The 22,533-nt window shown below is 37.0% G+C and overlaps 1 protein-coding gene across 2 annotated transcripts in view; it reads right to left on the reverse strand.

Moving 5' to 3' along the window:
- Window positions 1-551: 551 nt before the first annotated feature.
- The window catches only part of LPL (lipoprotein lipase), a 33,909-nt gene continuing 11,927 nt past the window's right edge, over window positions 552-22,533 (reverse strand). The window contains exons 2-10 of one of the 2 annotated variants that reach the window (XR_009153762.1): window positions 20,590-20,765; window positions 17,093-17,272; window positions 14,005-14,116; window positions 11,560-11,793; window positions 10,043-10,285; window positions 8,778-8,898; window positions 6,420-6,599; window positions 4,616-4,676; window positions 552-2,555 (exon numbers count right to left, since the gene is read on the reverse strand). Coding sequence is in view for 1 of the 2 variants with exons in the window: in XM_058171870.1 (XP_058027853.1) it covers window position 2,555; window positions 4,616-4,720; window positions 6,420-6,599; window positions 8,778-8,898; window positions 10,043-10,285; window positions 11,560-11,793; window positions 14,005-14,116; window positions 17,093-17,272; window positions 20,590-20,765 (1,352 nt within the window). In the remaining variant the exon portion in view is untranslated. Of the gene's footprint in view, window positions 2,556-4,615; window positions 4,721-6,419; window positions 6,600-8,777; window positions 8,899-10,042; window positions 10,286-11,559; window positions 11,794-14,004; window positions 14,117-17,092; window positions 17,273-20,589; window positions 20,766-22,533 lie in introns of both variants that reach the window. The other variant, XM_058171870.1, reaches the window with a different exon arrangement.

Consider the following 22,533-nt stretch of genomic DNA (forward strand, 5'->3'; position numbering starts at 1 on the left):
ATAATCAGAACACAAAAAGGTTGCACTTTGTACTTAAAAAGGTTGCTGAATTGCTTTTCTGCAAATGTGAAGGATCATTGCTGAACATTGCTGAGATCAGCTCTTCAAAATGTCAGCAACATAATAGCAAATAAGGCTGACTGGGACTAGAGGAGCCTGTCTACCTGGGCTTGAAATAGTCAGTATGCATCTCTCCAATTCATCCCACCACAGAATATACCGCAATTTTGTACAGCAATCCTAGCTTATTTGACACCCCCTGCAGCTATAATTGATGCTAGTTTAACAGGGAAAGATTTCTCTAATATATCCAGCATAACTAAGGATGACTCAAATCTGTCTCATTTTTTACCTAGGAATCAGATTAAAAAGGAACATGGCAAAAAAAAAAAAGCTGTTGCATTTGGTGCACTGTCACTGCACAATGTGTCTGCACAGTTGGGATTTATGAAGATGCTAATTTCAAATAGATAATCATTGGTTTATTATTATATTTTCCACCAACATGCTCTCTTCTGGTTTGGCAAGTATAGCAAAACATTCCAAAATTTTACTAACAATGGCTTATTTCTTTTAATGTTTGCAAATGTCAGTATACACAAAGTCGAGATGTCTTGAAACAACAAATGATCATTGCAGCATATTTTTTCATGTAACATTCGTTTTGAGAAACATGTGTCACCAGTCTATAAATGAATATAGCTTTAATTACTTCAGCAATATATACAAACTAACTTTTACATATGTACACAAATATATTTTACAAATAATAAATAGAAACAAAGTCAAGATATATCTTCTCATATATAAAACTCCTTTTGGTGATCAAGTGCTGTTGGCATTGTTTTTCATTTTTCATTAAAAATCTTCAACTTGTTAAGAAATAGTCTTTTAAACCTTATTCCTGAGAAATTGGCTTCATCCAGAAGAAATGATGTACATCTTTAAAGGTATCCTTCAGTGTTCACTTGTTTTTCCTGCCTGAATGAAAGATCGATGTGCAGGGAAACTATCTCAATTTTTAAAAAATCTTTAAAACATTGATTTATTTTTTGCCACACATTTGATAACTTTTTTCCTGTAGTAAGAGCTAATGTATTGGACAATCAGATGCTAAAGTGGCAGTATCTAAGCTCAGGCACATTTATGTTTTTTTGTATCTTCACAGAAGTAAAAATTATCTCTCTTTTTTAGTGTACAACTTACTAACCACTGTGAATATAATTGGTTCTAACTTTGAAAGTCTGAAATTTTGATTAAAATATTAAAACTGATGAATTATTTTGAACATGCCAATAATATATCTGCATCTAATACCTCTTTTTGTGTGTCCATACTTCCTGATTCAACAAAATATATATTTATGTATTCTCCAAAAGTGAAAGTGTAATACTATATCTTCATATACTTACATTACCTCAAGAAAAAAAAAAATTTTTCAAGTTAGAAACAGGGTCAAAAAAGAGGATTATTATTTGTTTGGGACATGGATTTGTGAAAGCCATAGGTTTAATTGTAATCTCTGTCCACAATCAATACAGAAATTTTGTGTCTGGTAACAATATTGTTATAAGAAGCAATATTCCTACAATGTTTATGATACTGCTGCTCCTTTTTTTGGGGGATAGAGGAGAATGTTTACTATAAATGCACTGGATTCCTTTTTAAAGGGAAAGTGTGAGACACTACGTTAGGTATTTTCTCCTGTGGTAAATTTATTGTCATATAAAGAGAATATGGATTGCTAAGTCTTTCCTAAATTTAATTATTTAACTACTGTGAAACAGCTTTCTCTGGAATTTTTCAGACCTACAAAACATCATTATTTATATATATTGTGGCTTGTAAGCATTTATTGAATAAAAAGTCTAAATATTGCTCTTAATTGCTTATAAAAGTAATTTATAGCCAGCCAAAGCTCCAAAATTGCAAATATCAGCTAAATGGACATTGCACAGCAAAACACCCACTTGTAGAACTTAATAAAAAAACAACCAAACACCTTAAACAAATGCATGTAAAAATAAGCAATTCTTCAATAAATAGGGTTTTTTTTTTTACACAAGTGCATTATAAAACAAGAGAGTTGGTATAAGAATGATTGAAGTTTGTTCTGAATAATACAAAAATCACCATCTGTGAGAGAGAGATTTCTTCTTAATTATAAAAATAAAGTTGGTTTATGCAGTTTTTGGTATATGTTGAGCTGATCCAGATCAGGAGATCTCCCAGTAGAAGTAGGTTTTACATGCATGCTGCTCACTGAATCAGGAATCAAGTGTGCATTCAGCTGCTGATCTGAATGAAGATACTGTCCATCACCACTTCTGTGTTTCCAGTCGGATGTGAATTTGAATGTATATTGCTAGTCATATTCAGGCGAAACCAAATCAAGATTTCAGTCTGGGTAAATAATTCCTAGGGCAGTGTCATCTGACAGTATTACAGAAGGCAGATAATTATGTCAGTACAATCATTCCTGTTTGGTCAGTACTCTGGGGAATTTCCTTCCCAAAGTAGAATGTCTTCACTCATTCATTATCTTGGCCTGGTCTCTAAAAAGAAAAATATTTTTTAAAATCTCAATAGTTAACACTATTTTCTAAATTAATTGTGTTGGTGACGTCAGACATCTATTTCAGTAATCTGATGGGTTAGAGCAATAGGTAATGTCTTTAATTTAAGCTATTTGCCCAGATGTCAGGAAGTGTAAGTCTATCAGTATTCAACTTCCTTACTAAATTACATTTCCCAATTTTCTTCTGGGAAAAATCTCTGAGCTTCTGTTTCTGAAGTGCTTAGGATGCAATTTAATGGATCATCCATATGTTCCATTCCAAGGAACACAAACCACCTTTCCTTGAATAAGAGTGAAGTTAAGATTAAAGGTTTCTATGCATTTTACTGTACATTTGCAAACCCTGCAAGAATTCAACAAGTAAAGCAAAGCAAAGCATTTGGGAACAGTGAAATCAATTCCTAACTGCTCTGAGATATGAAGTGTAATGAATACTAATACAGAGAAACTTTCTACCAAGATTTTATAACCCCTTTCCACAAATCTAATGGCTATATAGTCACAATATACAAAAACAGTAAATTAGCAGAACAGAATTTTATACTCCTAAATATGCATTCTCAAATAAATATGGTTACCAGATATGAGATGCAAATATCCAGTTGAGCCACTAGATGGCAGCAAAAAAGATGCAGAAAACTTCCAACTCTTTGCTGTGATCTAGAGGTCATTTGGATTTTTGCTACCCAAATCTGATAGCTGTACTAGCAAAAGACTTGTCACTCTGAGAAATAAAGTACTTGTGGGGATAAATATTAATAACGTGATTAATTGATTAATAATAATACATTGCAAACTCTATCTCAATTCCTTCAAATCCCAAAGCTATCACAACAGTGTGGAGGCACAAAGTACAGAATATTTTTTTTAAAAAATCACAGGGTAAATGATGTATTTAAAGCCTTACTCTTTCTACCTATTCTCAAACATAAATACCCTGTTTCCCCAAAAATAAGACATCCCCCGGTTATAAGCCCAATCGGGCTTTTGAGCGCTTGCGCTAAAATCCTCCCCGAAAATATTTAAACGCATGCGCAGCCTGTCCCTGCCATTTCCCCTGGTTAGGGTTAGGGAGACAGAGCTGGAAATCAGGTAAGATGGCAAGAGGAACCACGTTTTGTTCCATGCGCCCCAAAATAATAAGACCTCCCCGAAAATAAGGCCAAGCATTTATTTTGGGTTAAAAAAAATATAAGACAGGGTCTTATTTTTGGGGAAACATGATATATCTATCACATTCCTGCATTAGCATTATGAGAAAAACTTTTGGCTAGTTCTCTCATGTACAGAATTCTGCTCTCAGAAGCTAAAGGGCTGCATCTGCATCATCTTCATATGAAGACTCTTTATGGCATGAACAGTGGGTTAAATGCAAGACACAGAGATCTAGTGAAGTCTTATTTTCTCATTTCTCCTGGGGTTTGCAGAAAACATCTAAGTCCTTTGTCACCTCCCTAAAATCTAGGACAAGCAATATTTTCCTGAGGGCAGAAACTTTAGTGACATTCTGCTGAAGTTCAGATCTACTTTCAACATGCCTATTTAGGTGCCTCTCTGTTTTTAGGAAATTATTCAGGCTTTGCTAAGAGGAATATAGTCTGTGAAATTAATGCCTGCCTTGTATCTACTGCATTTTATGATTGACAATGGATTCTGTTCAAGACACTTATAACTACCTAGTTTTAGAACTAAGTTATACTTCTAGCAGAACCATTCATCAGTTCAGTTTTTTCTTCCCAAATGCAGGTGGAAGATTGTAGTTTGAATAGGATCTCTCTCTAAAGTTGAGAGAATATCCTGAACACAGAAAACTAGTATGTTAGAGGAAATCATTAATTTCCACTGTCTAATGTTCACAAGGTTTATATATAGATTTCTCTGTATCACTGCAACCCAGCCAGCAGCAGAAAGAGATCAGAAACAGCAAATGTGTCACACAATTTTCTGTCCAAAGAGCCTGCCTCTTACTATTTGAAAATTGCAACAATGGAATGCATTTTCAGGGGTCCACTGCATAGTGAATGAAAGAATTCTTACCATGAATCTGTGTCGTTATGTTTTTTCTTATTACATCTCATAAATTCTACAGCTTCACCCCCTTTTTGGAGAAAAGAGGATCCATTCTGTGAGCAGAACATCACCCTACACAATAAAGAGAACTGCTGAAGTAGCTAAAAACTTATCATCTAAAAAGCCATATTTCATTATCTCAATTATATCTGAAATCTAAAATAGAAGTTCTGACAAGGCATTGTTTAACTGATTGGTTAGTCCAAAACTTTTAAAAAACCAATATCTGCTATATGTTTTTATAATATTCATTTGCAGTTAGACGAGTATTTAGCAGATATGCCTATCAGAACTGAACTGTGAAGGTGAGACATTACAAATAGGAAATCATTACTATCAAATCAATCATAGTCTACAAACAAAATAAAATCTATAAATACGTGCAGAATCAATAACTCAATTTAATTCCATATATTAAATACAAAAAATGACACAAAATGCATAATGTACCACATATCTGAAAAAACTAGGCATATTTCAAGGCTCTACCACTTCTCCATCAGTTATTGTAATTCTGGATCAGTTTTACTATTCAAGAAAATTTCCCATCCTCCCATGTAGACCAAGACAATTACAAGGTTATTTGTAACCTTGTAATACAGTACAGAGATACTGTGACATTAATAAGGGTATCCAGTGCAAAGGTATTTCCAACATCACTTTTGTTTCTTGTTTACTATGTACCTAGTACTCTAGAGAACATAGCATTACTTCTAAGGTACAGCTGAGAATTGGAAAATTCTCATACTGCATCACAGTATTGAAAGGGAGAGTGAATTATTATTATTAGTAGCAGCAATAGATTAAAGGTCAGTGTTATTTATAGTGATTCGAAGATGCTATGTGACTTGAAACTAGAGCATTCTGGTTATGGAATAGGGAATAGCCATGTTCTCTTCTTTGTTGTTATCTCCTCCCATTTGCATAAGTAAGCTGTTAATGGAGAGGAGAAAATGGAAAACATATTCTCCTGCATGAAGTACCCTGTTTCCCCTAAAATAAGACATTCCCTGATAATAAGCCCAATCAGGCTTTTGAGCACATGCGCTAAAATAAGTGCACCCCCAAAAATATTTAAATGCATGCGCTGCCTGTCCCCGCCATTTCCTCTGGTTAGGGTTAGGGAGACAGAGCTGGAAATCAGGTAAGATGGCAAGAGGAGCCCCATCTTGCTCCACGTGCCTCAAATAAGACACCCCCAAAAATAAAGCCAAGCACTTATTTCGGGATTCAAAAAAATATATGACAGGGTCTTATTTTCAAGGAAATACGGTAAGTGCCTTGGCTAAGGAAGAACACCAGTGATGGGATTCATTTTTTTTTACTACCGGTTCTGTGGGCGTGGCTTGATGGGCGTGGCAGGGAAAGGATACTGTAAAATCTCCCATTCCCTTCTCACTCCAGGGGAAGGTTACTGCAAAATCCCCATTTCCTCCCAATTAGCTGGGACTCGGGAGGCAGAGAATAGATGGGGGTGGGGCCAGTCAGAGGTAGTATTTACCGGTTCTCCAACTACTCAAAATTTCCACTACCGGTTCTCCAGAACCTGCTGAATACCACCTCTAAAGAACACTCACTGTAATCCTCCAGTTCCAAATCACAAGAAGCTCTTCCTATAAAAACTATACCAATAAATGTTATCATTATATTCATATGGGATTATCTTTCAGAAAACTCGGGATCCAATTGAACCTCTAAGAGAGAACAGATAATCAGTAATCTTGGATGGTGACAAAATGATTGACCAAAAAAATAAATAAAGTAAACTTACTTTTTCTGGGTTTCTCCAGCCTTGATTCTGACTACTCGTATGCTAAATTCAGGGGTATCCCACCATCTCAAACTGAAAAAAGATTCTTGTTCCCACTGAAGTTTTACTATAAGCAGTTCTCCAATATCAACTTCGGTACACACCAGGAAGGAACTTGTTTTGTTAGTGGAGATCTCAGGCCTGTTTTAAACGAGAAACCACATACAAGTTCAGTCAGTGCTTGTCTTCAACTCACCTCAGGAGCCTATTCCTTTACCAGAGAATGTGGAAAAAAGGTTTTCATTCATAGAATATAACAAAACTTTTTAATTAGAAGCAGCAAAATTGTATCATAAAAATGATTCCCTCCTTGTAAATCCAGGGAATCCTGATGGCCTGTAAACAACCCAGATGCCATTTCCAACAACTTCAGTCTCTTGAATATTACCTGCTAAATTTCAGATATATCAGCCCAGCCTCCCACATCCTGACCTCCATTCCACCACTATTGTCTCTCCTAGTTTTTCTAATCCTGGTTAGAAGCTACTACATCCTTCCAACTTTCTTCCCCGCCCAGCAGAAAAACCCTCCAAGACTTCTCTTTTCCTCATCACTTCATGTTCTCCTTCCACCTCAAGAAGTTCCTTGCATAATGACATGAGTTACTTTAATTAATTTAAATGTTGTTTTGACCTGACTTTTGAATCTTTTCGATGCACTCTCACTCCTTTTCAGAGTGGTATCCCTTGGCATGCCAGTTAAAAGCTGGAACAACCTGTGACCCAAGCAAAGTTGGCCTCCTGTTATAAATTTTCATTTCCTTACTTAGTGTACTCAAGATATGACACCATTACAACTCTACAGACTACTGGAAATGGAAGAGCTGAACTCTCAATATATTTGGAGGGGACTAGGTTGGGGAAGTTGGTATAATCTTCACAGAAGAAATCATATAAAGTTCAAAGAGAGATATCTCAAGGAGCATCGGTGTCAGCTTTGAAAACCGTACTATGCTGAAGGCTTCCATACGCTGCCACAATTCTCCTCTGTGGGAAAGGAGGAGAGGAGGGCGGTAGTGCAAGGGATGATTAGACATAACAACATATTTCTTCCGGTCAAGGTCAGGCTGGATTCGCATCTGGAGGAGTGGCTGGAGTGATGCTTCGACATGTGACGGTTGGGGATTGGAGAATGTGACCGGCAGTAGGGTCATGAGGGTGGAGATTTTGGGATTTGTATTACTGAGGGGTGAACCAGAAACCCCCAGTTTCGGTTTTCATCCAACTGTGCCAGTTTACCTATGCTAGTAAAAGAACTTTGAAAGATGCTGGTTTCGGAGTCTTTTCTGCAGGAGGGGTGTTCTGGAACGTTGACAATTGGTTTTACTTATTTGTCCAATTTATATAGCTGCCCATTTCACAAAAATGTGACTTTGGGCAGCTTACAACATTTATTTTTGCCATTATCAGCCTTCTTCTTTTCAGATCCCTTTCATTCACTGATAGTACAGGCCCATTAGATGCCAAGATAGAAGCTGGCAGCAGAACTATGGGTGACTGCAAACTGAGACAATTCAGATTAAAATATGCAACTGGTAATCCCATTCTTTATTACTCCTGCTAGATCCCATACTATATCCAACATGAGTGGTAAGCACCAGTATGCACACAGACCGATCCCTTATATACTTTTAATTCCAAACATTTATTGAGGAACTAGCATACGCTAATAGGCTTTGTTAGAAAATAGCAGATTTTCAACCAGGGAGCATTTCACCAGATTGCTTTTTAACAAATGATTGGTTTGTAACATGTGATCATTAAAGCATGCTTAATAGATTTTTTTTAAGGACTACCATTACTGCCGCTTAACTCCTTGCCTTTGTATACAAAAGGTCTAATCCCAGGGTCATGAGATGTGCATTTTATTTACATCACCCAAGCAGAAATGCATAATGGGAAGCCATCATTTGTACAGCTTTTCTATATACAAATGTACATTTCCCAAACAGAGCAATTGAACACAATCAACTTTTCCTTCTTTGTGCTTACGGGGCGTGTCTAAAGCCTAAAATATTATCTCTTTTGTACACTTCCTTGAAAGGCAGCGGGTAGGACAAAAGTGACACTCACTCACTTCTCTCATGCAGCACTTTTGTATCATATGCAAAAAGTTATCTGAGAATTCCTTCTAAAAGACACTGGGAACAATTAAATGGAACAAAATGTACCACATCCTTCAGTGAAAACCCTCAATGTGCACATGCAGGAACCATTCTCAAATGACTCTGCAAGCAATTTCTGAAGCCAATAGGAAGACGTTTTAAAATGCAACAGTATATTGATAAATGTATAGGCAGCTGTTTCAGCTGATACTCACATTACGAACGGTATGTTCTCACTTTCCTTCTTGGTGCCATAAAAAGAAATAAGAAACGGTTCATTTCTCTTGGTAATGTTCAGTTTTCCAAAAAAATGTATCTTCACCTGGAAATGAAAGACTGAGAGCAAAAGATGCAAAATATTATTAATAAATTCTGCCATTTTTGGTTTAGAAGATAATACTGTGCTTAAATATGGAAATTAATTTTATAGACAATATTTCTTAAGTTTTTTTAAAAAAGTTGCCCTCCCCCCAAAATCTCAGATAATCTGCAAACAGGAGGGGGTGGTATAAAATGCTGACATTCTCCCATTTAATTTCCCACAAAGTCATACGATCAGATCAAAGTATTATTGGGAATTCTGTACTGCAATACTAAGTATGGTTGTATGAGATAAAGGAGTTCCTTCTTACTACTACAACTGATTAATTTTAAGTATAACTTATCTAATTCAGCTATAATGTAAAAAGCATTCAGTTATAAATCCAGACGAAGGGTCTCTTATTATGAGATTTTGAAGTATATGCTTCACACCCTCCCAAACATTTATTATATGAAAATAATTTAAATGTTGCTACTTTAATTAATAGCACTGCAAATAACAGCAGCATCAAATAACATCTTCCTATCGCAGGTCCTTGGGAAGGACTCGGGTAGATAAAAATGCCAAATATAGTCTAAACAGCTGGCTGATTGTTCAACGCCCATAATACATATGAATACATATTTTTGTAGACTCTACTCTAATAATTCTTAAGTCCTTGGTTAGGACTTCAATTAACTTTCTACCAATCTTAGACTGTGAATCTAACTGTAGATTACTCACACATAACAACAACAAGCTAATATCAATAATGGATGGTCTCATCGAGCATTAGGAATTGACTACTTTGGGGAATCCTGCCTCAGAATATTTGTATTTGCTTATAAAAAATCAGGTCACTGGATTGATTTTGGAACTTACTACGCACCTGAGAAATACAAATGTTATCACATTTGATATGATACGCTTAATTTTCAATTTCGATAGTGGAATTAATTAAAACAAGTGCTTAAATTGAATTTATTAAGTCTATTGTTCTTAAATTTATAATGAACTCGAGACTTTAATCAAGAAGAACATTATTATTTCAATGAGGTCTGTGAAAGAGTCCTTTCCTGTTCAATTTGTTCTGAAATTAGTTTGTTTTCACGTGCTATAGTCCATCAGTGGCAAATTCATGACCTAAAGATAAAAAGGTTTGCAGCAGATCACAAATACCTTTATAAGGCGCGTGTGCACGGGTCTTTAGATACATTTTGCGGTTCTTCTTGCTTTCCACTCTTTTGACTTCATACCCTAAATTGTTGCAACGATTCTTTCGGCAGCTCAAGCAAAGCCCTCTTTCAAATGTCTCTTTTGAATTGCATCGGTACGCCATGATTGGTTTTTCTTCATACAAGAGGGAATCAATGAAGAGGTGGATGGAGCGTTCATGAGAGCATTTCACCAGCTGATCAGATTCTTAGGGGGCGAAAAATGACACAAGCTGTACTGTATAGAGACACATTTCTATTGTTCAGCAATTATGATAAGCAAATCTGCAACAGTCGTTCTCCAGTGTAACAAATTTGGTGAGAATTCTCTCACCCTCTGAAAAATATTTCAATTGTGAAGAGAATGTTCATTTTTAGTCATACTGAATGCCATTGTTTTTCTTCACTGCTTCTTCTTCAGTACTATTTCACCCTACTTGGCTGCTATTTCCCCTTTCCTGCATTAAAACTTATCAATAGTGTTCTCCAATTAGGAGTTATACAATACTGGTGATAATAACCACAATGATCATTGTATTTGCTACAATAAGGAAGATATCAAGGACATCTAGACCAGGGGTGGGGAACTATGGCTTTTTTAAGATCTATGGACTTCAACTCCTAGAATTCCTGAGCCATCCCTGGTCTAGACTGAATATTTGAGCATAACAGTGGGCATCTATAACTGACTATACATAGATAAGCACAACTAATAATAAAGTTTTGCCTTTTACATGCAACACTGGACCAGCTATCACTACAGCCGAAGTATCACATGCATGCAATGAAAAATGAACAGAACACTAACACATAACACCTCCAGAGTATTTCTAGAGCACTCTCTTTTACTTTTTATCTTCTGTAACTTGAGAAGGGAAGTTAGTCAAGGCATAGATCAATACAGGTAGTCCTCAACTTATGACCAGTCGCTTAACCACTGTTATAACAGACCTCCCCCCCAAAAAACTATCCTTTCAACCTCCTCCTACATAGTCACATGATCATATTATGGGCATTCAGCAACCGGCCCACATTTATGGCTGTTTGCAGCATCCCATAGTCACATGAATGCAATTTATAACATTTTTTGCTGGAAACTGGTGTTTTAGTTCCTGTTTCTGGCAAAAGATAAAAATCACCTATTGTGGACAAGGGGTTACTTAACAATGGATTCCTTTAACAACAAAAAATGCCATAAAAGTGGGTCAGTCATATGATGATCCACTAATAATCAGTATGATTTATAACTGTAATTCCAAGCCCCTGCTTAATTTGGACCCAGTGTGAGAAAAACTCTGAGCCATATGAGGAACAAAAAGAAAGACGAACTCCTTCCTTACTAGATGTTTCTATAGTGATTCTAAGAAAGGGGAACAATTCCGAGCAGAACTAACATTAATCGTGAATAGCAGCGGCCATAGAATCTTCATGATGCAATATCTTTGGAATGGGGAGGGGGGGCATTCAGATTTGAAAACTTACCTTGAAAGCCTTTCTCAGCAATCAGGCGCAGGGCTTCAGCTATATTGCAACCTGGCTGGAAGCTACCTCCGTTGGGATAGATATCAATGTGGCCCACGGGCTGCTGTATACCAATGCTGCGATCTGGGGAGCCCCTGATGTAAGTATGCAAGACATCCACAAAGACAGCATCGTCTGGAGAAAGGCGCCTAGATGCCTCAGCATATTCAAAGAGAGGCCCAGCAGGATCTAAACCTTAATGTGACAATAGAGTAAAAGAAAGAGACACGTAATATTGGTCCTCTGACCTTTGGATGCCATTGGTACCATCACGATAAAATTTGCAGACATGGTCCATATTTTTATTCGTTATTGGTGCCAAATTTCCTATCGATATTATTTTGGATTTTATAATGTATTGGGTTTTACAATGCCCTCTGGCAAATGAGAAATTTATTTATATTTTATTCTTTTTATGAATAACTTGAGTCGATAAACATGTCTAATGCTCCTTCCTCTCCTATTTTCCCCATAACAACCATGAGAGGTAAGTTGGGCCGAAAATGTGTGACTGGTCTAAAGTCACCCACCTGGCTTTCATGTTTAAGGTGGGACTAGAACACCCGATCACCTAGTTTCTAGTCTGTTGCTTTAACCACTACACCAAACTGCTGTCCTGAAGAAACAAGGAAGGAAGGAAGCAGGCTGTAGTTTTAGAATAAACAAGAACTCAGCTATAATTGGACAGTGCCCAAAACAACTGTCTGATTCGGTTCTGCAACTCAACAAGAAAAACACAGACTTCAGAGGATAATTAGAACTGCAGAAAAAATAATTGCCTTCCATTGAGGACCTGTATACTGCACGAATCAAGAAGAGGGCCGTGAAAATATTTACAGACTCCTCGCATCCTGGACATAAACTGTTTCAACTCCTACCCTCAAAACGACGCTATAGAGCACTGCACACCAGAACAACTAGATACAAGAACAGTTTTTTCCCGAAGGCCATCACTCTGCTAAACAAATAATTCCATCAACACTGTCAAACTATTTACTGAATCTGCACTACTATTAATCTTCTCATCGTTCCCATCACCAATCTCTTTCCATTTATGACTGTATGACTATAATTTGTTGCTGGCAATCCTTATGATTTATATTGATATATTGACCATCAATTGTGTTGTAAATGTTGTACCTTGATGAACGTATCTTTTCTTTTATGTACACTGATAGCATATGCACCAAGACAAATTCCTTGTGTGTCCAATCACACTTGGCCAATAAAAAATTCTATTCTATTCTATTCTATTCTATTCTATTCTATTCTAATCAGTCAATGTGAAGCCTAAGATACTCTGTCCAAAAAACACTTTCATAAAAATATAGGTAATCCTTGACTTACAACCATTTATTTAGTGACCATTCAAAATTACCAACAGCACTGGGAAAAAAGTGACTTATGACCATTTTTCATGCTTGTAACTGTTGCAGTATCCCTACAGTCACGCGATCAAATTTTAGACTTTTGGCAACTGGTGGATATTTATAGCACTCGCAGTGTCCTGAAGTCACATGATCACCTTCTGCAACCTTCTGACAAGCAAAATCCTTAAAATCTATTGTTACTAACTTAACAATTGCAGTGATTCATTTAACAACTGTGGCAAGAAAGGTTGTAAAATGGGACAAAACACACTTGACAACTGCCTTGCTTAGCCATGGAAATTTTGGGCTCAATTGTGGTTATAAGTCGATAACCACCTGTAGTGGTTTATTTATTTATTTGCTGTACTATACACAAAGTAAGATAAATGCTTTAACATTTCAATGTTATTTCAAAAAAATTCAAATATAAAGAAGTTAAAAGAAAAAAAGTATGAACAAGTTTTCACTGATACATAACAAAACCATGAAAGGATTGTGCAAATGTTATATAAATGCTTTAAATATTTCTGAAATGTCAAATGCCTCTTCTAAAAAAAATTCAATTTCCAGCATTCATAAATGAATTGCATGATTGTCTGCAAAGGCAGTTAATTCCGAAGTTATAATTAAGGCCTCAAATAAGTACCCATTTAAACAAAAAGCTTAAGATTGCCATCCAAATAGCTTATTTTACAGGTCATGTGTTGCTTTTATAAAGGCAGAAATCCTCAGTTCATAAATCCCACTGAAGCCAATGACTTCCCAGGGCAAAGACTGCCACTAAGGCACTTACTTTTTTTGTTTTGTTTGTGATTTTTGAGAAGGAGGAGGAGGATTTTTAACACACAATGGCTCTTTACAATCTTGAAGGAAAAACAATGGTATGTGTGCTGGGAAACACAGTTTTCATTAGCTCTTCATTTTATAATAGTTGCTATCAACATATGCCAGAATTGTATGTTAAAATATTTAGTGCTTTGAAAGATTCACTGTAATTCCCCTTCTAATTATTATTCAATAATAATGATTTGCTTACCTGTAATTCTATTAATCTTTTTACTGGTCAGGCTTCCAGCAACGCCAGCAACGTGGGCACCAAGGCTGTATCCCAGCAAATGCACTTTGTTGAGAGAATAACTGAACTGCTCCTGAGAACAATCATTTTTCAAAGATTAGCCTTCAAATGCAAATGTTAACTTGCTTGTTAATCAAAAAAAAAAATTATCTGTTTCACTTCAAGTAACAGCAGGAAATCTGCACTGTTTTATATAAAATGCAAGCACATAAAAATCTATGCAAGATGGCTAAGGGACAAAACTTGAGAGCAGCAAAAGAAAACCGGACTTTTTTAAAAAGAAGGGTTTTTTTTTGCTTAAAGCATTCAGAAAGACTTCTAAAGCCATAAATACATTTTTCTAAATTATTGATAAATCAGCCTTCTCCATCAACACGATGCCCAAAGCAGCACATTTTATTTTATTTTATTTTTTAAAAAAAGTTTAAGTATAAATGCAACATTTAAAAACATTATCACAACAAAAATAAATAGAACAGCAGCCAGAAAAAATATATAATCCACCAGTGCTCAACATCTTGCCCAAGGGCTTTGTTATAAGAAGAGCATTTATGCCAAACCTATTAAAGAAGATAAGCATTTCTGACAGTAAAAAAAAATAATGCTTTAGAAAGAAGGATGGATTTGGATATGGAGATATAATGATTTTTTCCCCCCCTAGAGATACTGCATGTTCGCAAATGTGTACATTTATCCTCATATGGAATCTGGCTCAAGGGGAAGCGAGCTCCGTTTACAGCCGGTTGTCTGCAAAACGTAAAATATCAGAACTAGCTTATCCTCATGTTTACTCTCCATTGAAAGAGGTACTCAATTTGTGACTATGTCTCACCTACCTAGATGAGGAAAGGGGGAAAGAAGGCCACCTTGCAATCATTTTAACATTTTAAGTGAACTTCCCAAGGCCTCCAATCTTTTGTGAGCATTCTCAACAGCCACAAAAAAAAATAATCAGTGTCTGCTTTCCAACGATCAGCACCGCCTCACTGCTGCTAAGAACTGAATTTCAGATGAAGATCTAAACAGAGAAATAGTTCTCCACTCCAGATCATTTGAAGTTATTAGTTTATCAAATTTATGTGGCTTCCCGTTCACAAGAACTGAGTCTGGATGTAGCTTGTTACATCCAAAATTTACTGAGAACAGTCTCATGCATTTAGAAGGCAATTTGAAGGGACTATATTATAACGTTGGAAGTAAGGAGACTACAAAGGAATGCATGGAGTTAAGCAGCAGTGTATTAAGAATAATTTCAGGGATAGCTGGGATAAAGTTCCCCTGCACATGTGTGCTAATCATTTCCAGCTCTAGGGGGCGGGGCTCATCTCCGTTTCAAAGCTGAAGAGCCAGCACTGTCCGAAGATGTCGCCGTGGTCATGTGGCCGGCATATCTAAACGCCGAAGGCGCACGGAACGCTGTTACCTTCCCACCAAAGGTGGTCCCAATTTTTTTCTACTTGCATTTTTCTACTTGCTTTTGAACTGCTAGGTTGCTAGAAGCTGGGACAAGTAACGGGAGCTCACTCCATTATGGCAGCGCTAGGGATTTGAACCGCTGAACTGACGACCGTCTGATCGACAAGTTCAGTGTCTTAGCCACTGAGCCACTGTGTCCCTTATAGGATATACAGCTGGGATAGTTTCCAGCAAAGCAAAATAGCTTGAAAAAGACACAGCAGCTTTAACAATCCATATAGCAAGCTGTTTCCTATATTACTGTGTGCTTCAAGGCCTTCTTTTAGAGGCTTTGAACAGCCCTAATGCAAGAACATGAAGAACGGCAATATATTCATCGCTACTCAGCAGAGGGCACATTTGGCACATCAGGAATGAACAACACTCTAGGCCAAAGAAGTCCTGGCACTATATAAACAAACATCCAGATATCTTCATCCCTTATTTACAAAACTGATACTTAAAAGGTTTGACATCACTTGCATTCCATACAGGTAGTCCTTTTTTAGTTACTGTTCAAAGTTTTTCCAAGGCACTGAAAAAAGTGAATTATGACCATTTTTCACACTTATGACTTGCAGCATCCCCATGATAATGCTATCAAAATTCAGATGCTTAGCATGCGATCACCTTTGACAAGCAAAGTCAATGGGGAAGCCAAATTCACTTAACAACTATGTTACTAACTTAACGTCAGTGATTCACTAAACAACTGTGGGAAGGAAGATTGTAAAATGGGACAAAACTTACTTAACAACTGTCTCACTTAGCAAGAAATGTTTGGGTCAATTCTGGTCATAAGTCGAGGACTACCCATACTTTCCGATCATCATATAGATTCTCACTCACATAAGAAATAGTGTCAGTGCAAATATTGCTAAGATAACTTTTCAGGCAAGAGCTGGAATATGAATGTTTAGATGTTTCCACATATTAAAAATAAGAATTAACAGAGAATAACAATACAATGGAGTTACCTATGCTACATATGTTAGCATATATTACACACGTCAATACCTAACAGGCATGTTTTTCCCCAATGAGGAACTATTCCAACATGTAATTCTCATTAGTATTGCAATAGTTCCATCATGAGAACCCACAAATTGAAAACCTTTCCAAATTGGAGATGTACTGACAATAAAAATAACTGCTCCACTCTGAGTTATTACAGGTCCTGCCACAAAACCCCTTTCTCCATCATTCCACAGAAATGAGGAACAAAATAAATTGTTTTCATTCCAAGGCCTTATTGCATGCAGTATGGATTTGCTGGCCACATGATGGGTGTGCCAAAAAGTCATCAAGCCACTTTTCCCTTTAAAAGCATAAGAGCAAGAAGTATGATGAAGCAGAAAATGGACCACCTATAAGCTCCATTTAACGTTAACTTTAAAAAATTGATAACTACGGTTTCAAATACAGTTCAGCCAGAAGTAAATATAGTTAACATTATGGAATCAAAACCCCGAGACCTGTTTTTTAGGGGACAAAAAATCCTCATTTGGAAATGTCTGTAGCCTGGATTCTAGGTATTCAACACCTTTAACTCTCAAGATTTTGTTTTGTATAGAACTTGCAAATAGATGCTTACCTCCATCCAATCAAAGAATGCAGCAATATCTTCTCCCACCTCCTTTGTAAAGTACGCAGACGACGTATAATGCAAACTGGCTCGAGCTAACCAGTTAACCACAATGACATTAGAATCAGGCTCCCTGTTATATAGTGCCTTCACCAGCTTAGGAACCCAGCTCTCATACATGCCAGTCACCTAGAATACAATAAACTCTATGTCAATGTATAATATTAACCTCAAAGGATAGGTATTAAGTACACTTACAGAGAGAAGAAATATAATCATCAAATATTTTTCAAAGTAAGTAACCATAAACAAGTTCATCATGGATTGCACTGATATTAACCTTGTCCAATCTGGTGCTCTACAGATGTAGCAGACTAAAACTTACATACATTTCCATGTTAAGAATTTATAGAGATTGTTCAAAACGTGTGGAAAACATCCAGCTGGGAAAGGTTGCCTGGGCATATTTTAATAATAAAAGATTAATCCTTTAATAGATAGGGAATTCACTGCCACAAGTTGCACAAAGGCCAGTATCATTATATATTTATTGCAAAATGGAGAATTAGTGAATTGTGCCGGCCTTTACAAGAAAAAAACCCCATGCCATTGTGGCTACCTGAATGGCATTAGAAAAATAACTGTGTGAAAACAAGAAAAATATTGTGGAGTTTTTTTGTTGAGAATTTCTAGCAGTTTTAGAAATATAGTGGAGGGAAAAATGAAGATGACTTTAGAAAGAACTGAGAGGATTTGCACTGAATGTATGTAAGTTGAGCAAAGCAAAGGTATTAGTTTTCTTTTATCTCATGCAGACCTTGGCGGTGAAGAAGTAAGTTATATGCTTGCTGATTGTAGGAGATGACCAGGCTGAGGGGTCAAGTGCATCATCAGTTTTGAGTCCCTTTGTGCCCACAGGAGATCTAAGTCCATCTTTCCTTGAAGTCCACTGACTCCTATCTAACGCCAATTTGCCCAGATCATTAGTAGTTCAGATACTTGCAGTGAACTGGCATGGATTAAACCTGCACTCATTTGAGTTCCTTGGTTCCTGATTTCTTGCACCTGACATTTATTTAATAATTGCAATTACTATACTTTTATGTCACCTTTTAAATATATAATTAAAAAGTGATAAACATAAATACCCCGTCTCCTATATCTCCTGTTATAAGCCATATTACTGTAACGAAGAACCCTGCTGGGGTAATGCTTAAGTCTCTTGTACCTAATCTTTGGACTAAATAAAGTTTAAGAAATGCAAATGTCTGTGTTATGTTAGCAGGTGGAAAAAATAAGATCAAGGAACAACATGGATGTCAAATGAATTCCAAGTTTTTTTACCATTCTTACTGCAAAAGACTTCCACTAATGCTAGCCTCAAGAAAATGTTCCCAAGCTTCAGGGAGTGGCTGTAGTGTGCAACAGCAGAGTTTTTGCTTTGCAAGAAGACAATCCCGGTTTTAATCTCTGGCTTTTCTAGAAAAGCCTAGAAAAGATCCAGCTTCCATTTCTCTGTGTCAAGTCTGCCCTTTGGAACTTGGGCAAACTCTAGGTGGCCTTGGCCATTTAGTCCTTCCCAGACAGAAAAGGCTACAAACAGTTCCCTAGTAAGGATTCATATCTTGCTTAAGCTACAAGGTCTTTGGAGCTCCAATGTGTTTGTTTCATTGCTCCCCAAGCAATGGCTTCTAGTTCTCTTCATGAATAGTATTGCCTGGATCACCTTTACAGCTGTGTCCCACTTAGCATGACAGCTTTGTTAGATTTCAGCACTATTGAAAAAAAAGAATGCTAGAACAGATGCAGCAAAACAGTTGTTGTTTTTTGTAAGAGTTATGATCAAATTGTGATGTTTAAACTAAGGTTGGACTTGCTTTAAAAAAAAAACACATTATAATTTCCAAAGATGATCCAGAAAACAATACAGGTAGCACTTAATTTATGGCCGATTCCTTCAGGACCAGAATTATGATGGATCCCCCCTAAAATGGGAATTATGATGGATCCCCCCTAAAATGGGACTTATAACAAGGATGTGAACTTCTGACATCAGGGGCCCCACAGTCGTATGAAAGCATTTTGGATGCTCAGCAACAAGCCTTCATTTACAGCCATTTGTAATTTATGGTCATGTGATCACGATTTATGGTATTTTTTTTTTCTGGAAAAGGCACTTACATTCAGCTTCTGGAAAAACTTCTAATAGTGGACTTTGGGTCACAGGGATCACTTAATGACTGCTACAAAAAAATTGTAAAATTGGTTCTGGTCCCATGGTGAGCCACTTTATGACCATCATGACTTATGACCAAAATAGTGGGCTCCATTGCAGTCATTAGTTGACAATTACCTATAAAGCTTAAAAGGCTACCCATCCCAACCAGAAATGAGCTGACTATAAGTAAAAATGTATGGCAATTACCATACTTTTCAGAGTATGACACACTTTTTCCCCTCCTAAGAGGGTGGAAATGTTGGTGTGTCTTATACACCGAATACAGCCATTTTTGGGCCCCTGAAACCCCGCTCCGTGCATCCTATTTTTGTTAAAAACAGGCCTATTTTTCACACAAACAGGGCACGTAGAGGGTTTGGGAGGCCTGCAGAGTGCTCCTGGGGGCTGGGGAGGGCACTGGTGATGCGTGGGGGTTTGGGAGGCCAAAAACGGGCCCATTTTTCACAAAAATGGGAGTGTTTTTGCCCTCCCCAACCCCCAGGAGTATTCTGCAGGCCTCCTAAACACTCTGCCCGCCCCATTTTTGGCCTCCCAACACCCCCCATGCATGTTTTTGCCCTCCCCAGCCCCCAGGAGCACTCTGCAGCAGTGGTGAAATGTAAAATTTGTTACTACCAGTTCTGTGGGCGTGGCTTGGTGGGGGGGCGTAATGTGACTGGGTGGCCAACTTTTTTTTTACTTTTAAAAGCATTTTTTCTACAACCTCTTCGGCTGAAGAGTTTGTAAAAATGCTTTTAAAAGGTTCTGATGATCCCAGCTGAGCCGCGCGATCATCAGAGGCTTTTTTTTTTACTTTTAAAAGCATTTTTTCGGCCGAAGAAAAAATGCTTTTAAAAGTAAAAAAAAACCCTCTGATGATCGCACAGCTCAGCTGGGCATGGGCAGAGGGGCAGGGATTTTTGCTACCATTTCTCTGAACCACCCGCTGCCATCACTACCAGATCGAGTGATCCGGTTCGAACCGGGAGCATTTCACCCCTGCTCTGCAGGCCTCCCAAACCCTCTACGCATCCAGTTTTTGCAAAAAACGGGACACACACAGTGTTTGGGAGGCCTGCAGAGTGCTCCTGGGGGCCGGGAAGGGCAAAAACTTTTTTTTTCTTGTTTACCTCTTCGAAATCTTGGTGCGTCTTATACTCTGGTATGTCTTATAGTCCAAAAAATGTGGTAATTTGTTGGGGGGGGGGTTTAATCACTATTTGGGTCTCTGTTCATATCAGACGAAGAGTCTTCAGTGAATAGCTATGCAAATGTTTGACTCTCTTACCGTCCATCCATGTATAACCACAAAAGTTTTACTGGTATGATTGAAGCTGCAATCTGCTACACTTGTTTCCTGTCCAGGAACTAGATGACAAATGTCTTCATCAGGCTTTTCAGGTATCCTTAAAGAAAATTTACTCTCAATACCACTGAAGTCTTTCTCGTTTTCTATAATGTTTCCTGAAGTTAAAAAGAGAGGGAATTTTTAAGTGGTTTGAAAGAAAGGAACTGTCAGCAAATAACATTAACAGTCTATTTAAGATTCTCCCTGTTATAGAAATCAGTAAAATAAGTAAGAAGCTAAGTGACTCAGCACTAACAGTGATTTATTAGCATCCACAGTAGCATGAAACAGGGCACAGATGGGCCAGGAGAACTATTTATCCTAGTACTTCTTTGATACAGATTTCTGCAGTGACAGCTAAAAAGACAAAGAAGCCACCCATTTTATTGATTCAAGTTTCCATAATGAAGCTAAGCAAGAATATTATTTTCAGATGATACAGAGCAGGAAAAATAACAATATTTATCTATCATCTTATTATATTACAGTAAGTTCAGTCTACCTACAGAAATTCACATATCTCGTTATATTGCTTATGGTCAATTTATAAACATTTCCAATTTACGTATAAAGTATTCCTTCTGTTAGCTGGACGTTTACTAATACATTTCTTTTCACCATAAATTTTATACAGACAATTTTTTGCCTCAGCTTTTATTATAGAGTTAAGGCAAAAAATATGCTGTAATAATTTCAGCAGAAAATATTAACATACCGTATTGAAGAAGTGGCACAAAATGTTTTTTTTAACAAATTTAATCATTTTAAGCCAATTTTGAAATATTTTAATAAAATCTTACGGGTTTGCAATACCCCATTATTAATTTTTCCTGTGAATATATTTTATATAACAAATATCTTTCCTATTGGAGTGCATTTTGATTATGGTATGGATGATGAATGTCATTAGAAGCAAAGCAAATTTGCTTGCAAGATTATTAAACTCATTCCACGTTTCAATCAAAAAATGGTCTATAAGTTGTCCTGGCACCCTTTTAAGATATGCTTTAAAAATTTGCATTTACATTTGACATGGCCTGCATGGGTAGTACTTGACTTACAACAGTTTGTTTAGTGACCGTTCAAAGTTACAACAGCACTGAAAAATTTGACTTATGATCGTTTTTCTGTTACTCCCTTTGTAACATCCTCATGATCATGTGATCAAAATTCAGATGCTTGGCAACTGGCTCGTATTTATGACCACTTCTGTGTCCCAGGTTCATGTGATCACTTTTTGCAACCTTCTGACAAGCAAAGTCAATGGGGAAGCCATGTTCACTTAACAGCCAGAGTACTAACTTATCAACTACAGTGACTCACTTAATAACTGTGGCAAGAAAGTTTGTAAAATGGGGCAAAACTCAACTTAACAAATGTCTCACTTAACAACAGAAACGTTGGGCTCAACTGTGGTCATAAGTCAAGGACTACTTGTATATCACTTGGACAATAATAATATCATTAGGCACCGGCTACATGCAACATTTGGATAAATTAATCTACAAAATGTCCACTTAAAAATGAGTTAAAGTAGCAGATAAGGGGAAACCCAATACTTTGGAAACTACTATTAGTTAAGAACTATTGTTTGTTTTGATGAAAGCCAGCTTTATGGTCTCCCTAGATACATTTTTTTACATGAAGTTAGCAATTGCGCACAAGCAACCATGACAAAGAACTAGCTTTGCTTGCAGTAGTTGTATTTTACATAGGGCAACCATAGACGAGAAAACAGTGGCTCTTGTTGTTATGACTTACTCAAAATAAAAATCAGTGAAATGATTGTTTTTCTATTAAACTGCATGTAGAGAAGAAAGGAAGAAGTTGATTCATGCATTTGTGAGACTGTTGAAAGCCAAAGATTTATTGTACCTCTCATCA

This window comes from Ahaetulla prasina, chromosome 2, assembly GCF_028640845.1.
Source record: "Ahaetulla prasina isolate Xishuangbanna chromosome 2, ASM2864084v1, whole genome shotgun sequence".
NCBI classification, from domain to species: domain Eukaryota; kingdom Metazoa; phylum Chordata; class Lepidosauria; order Squamata; family Colubridae; genus Ahaetulla; species Ahaetulla prasina.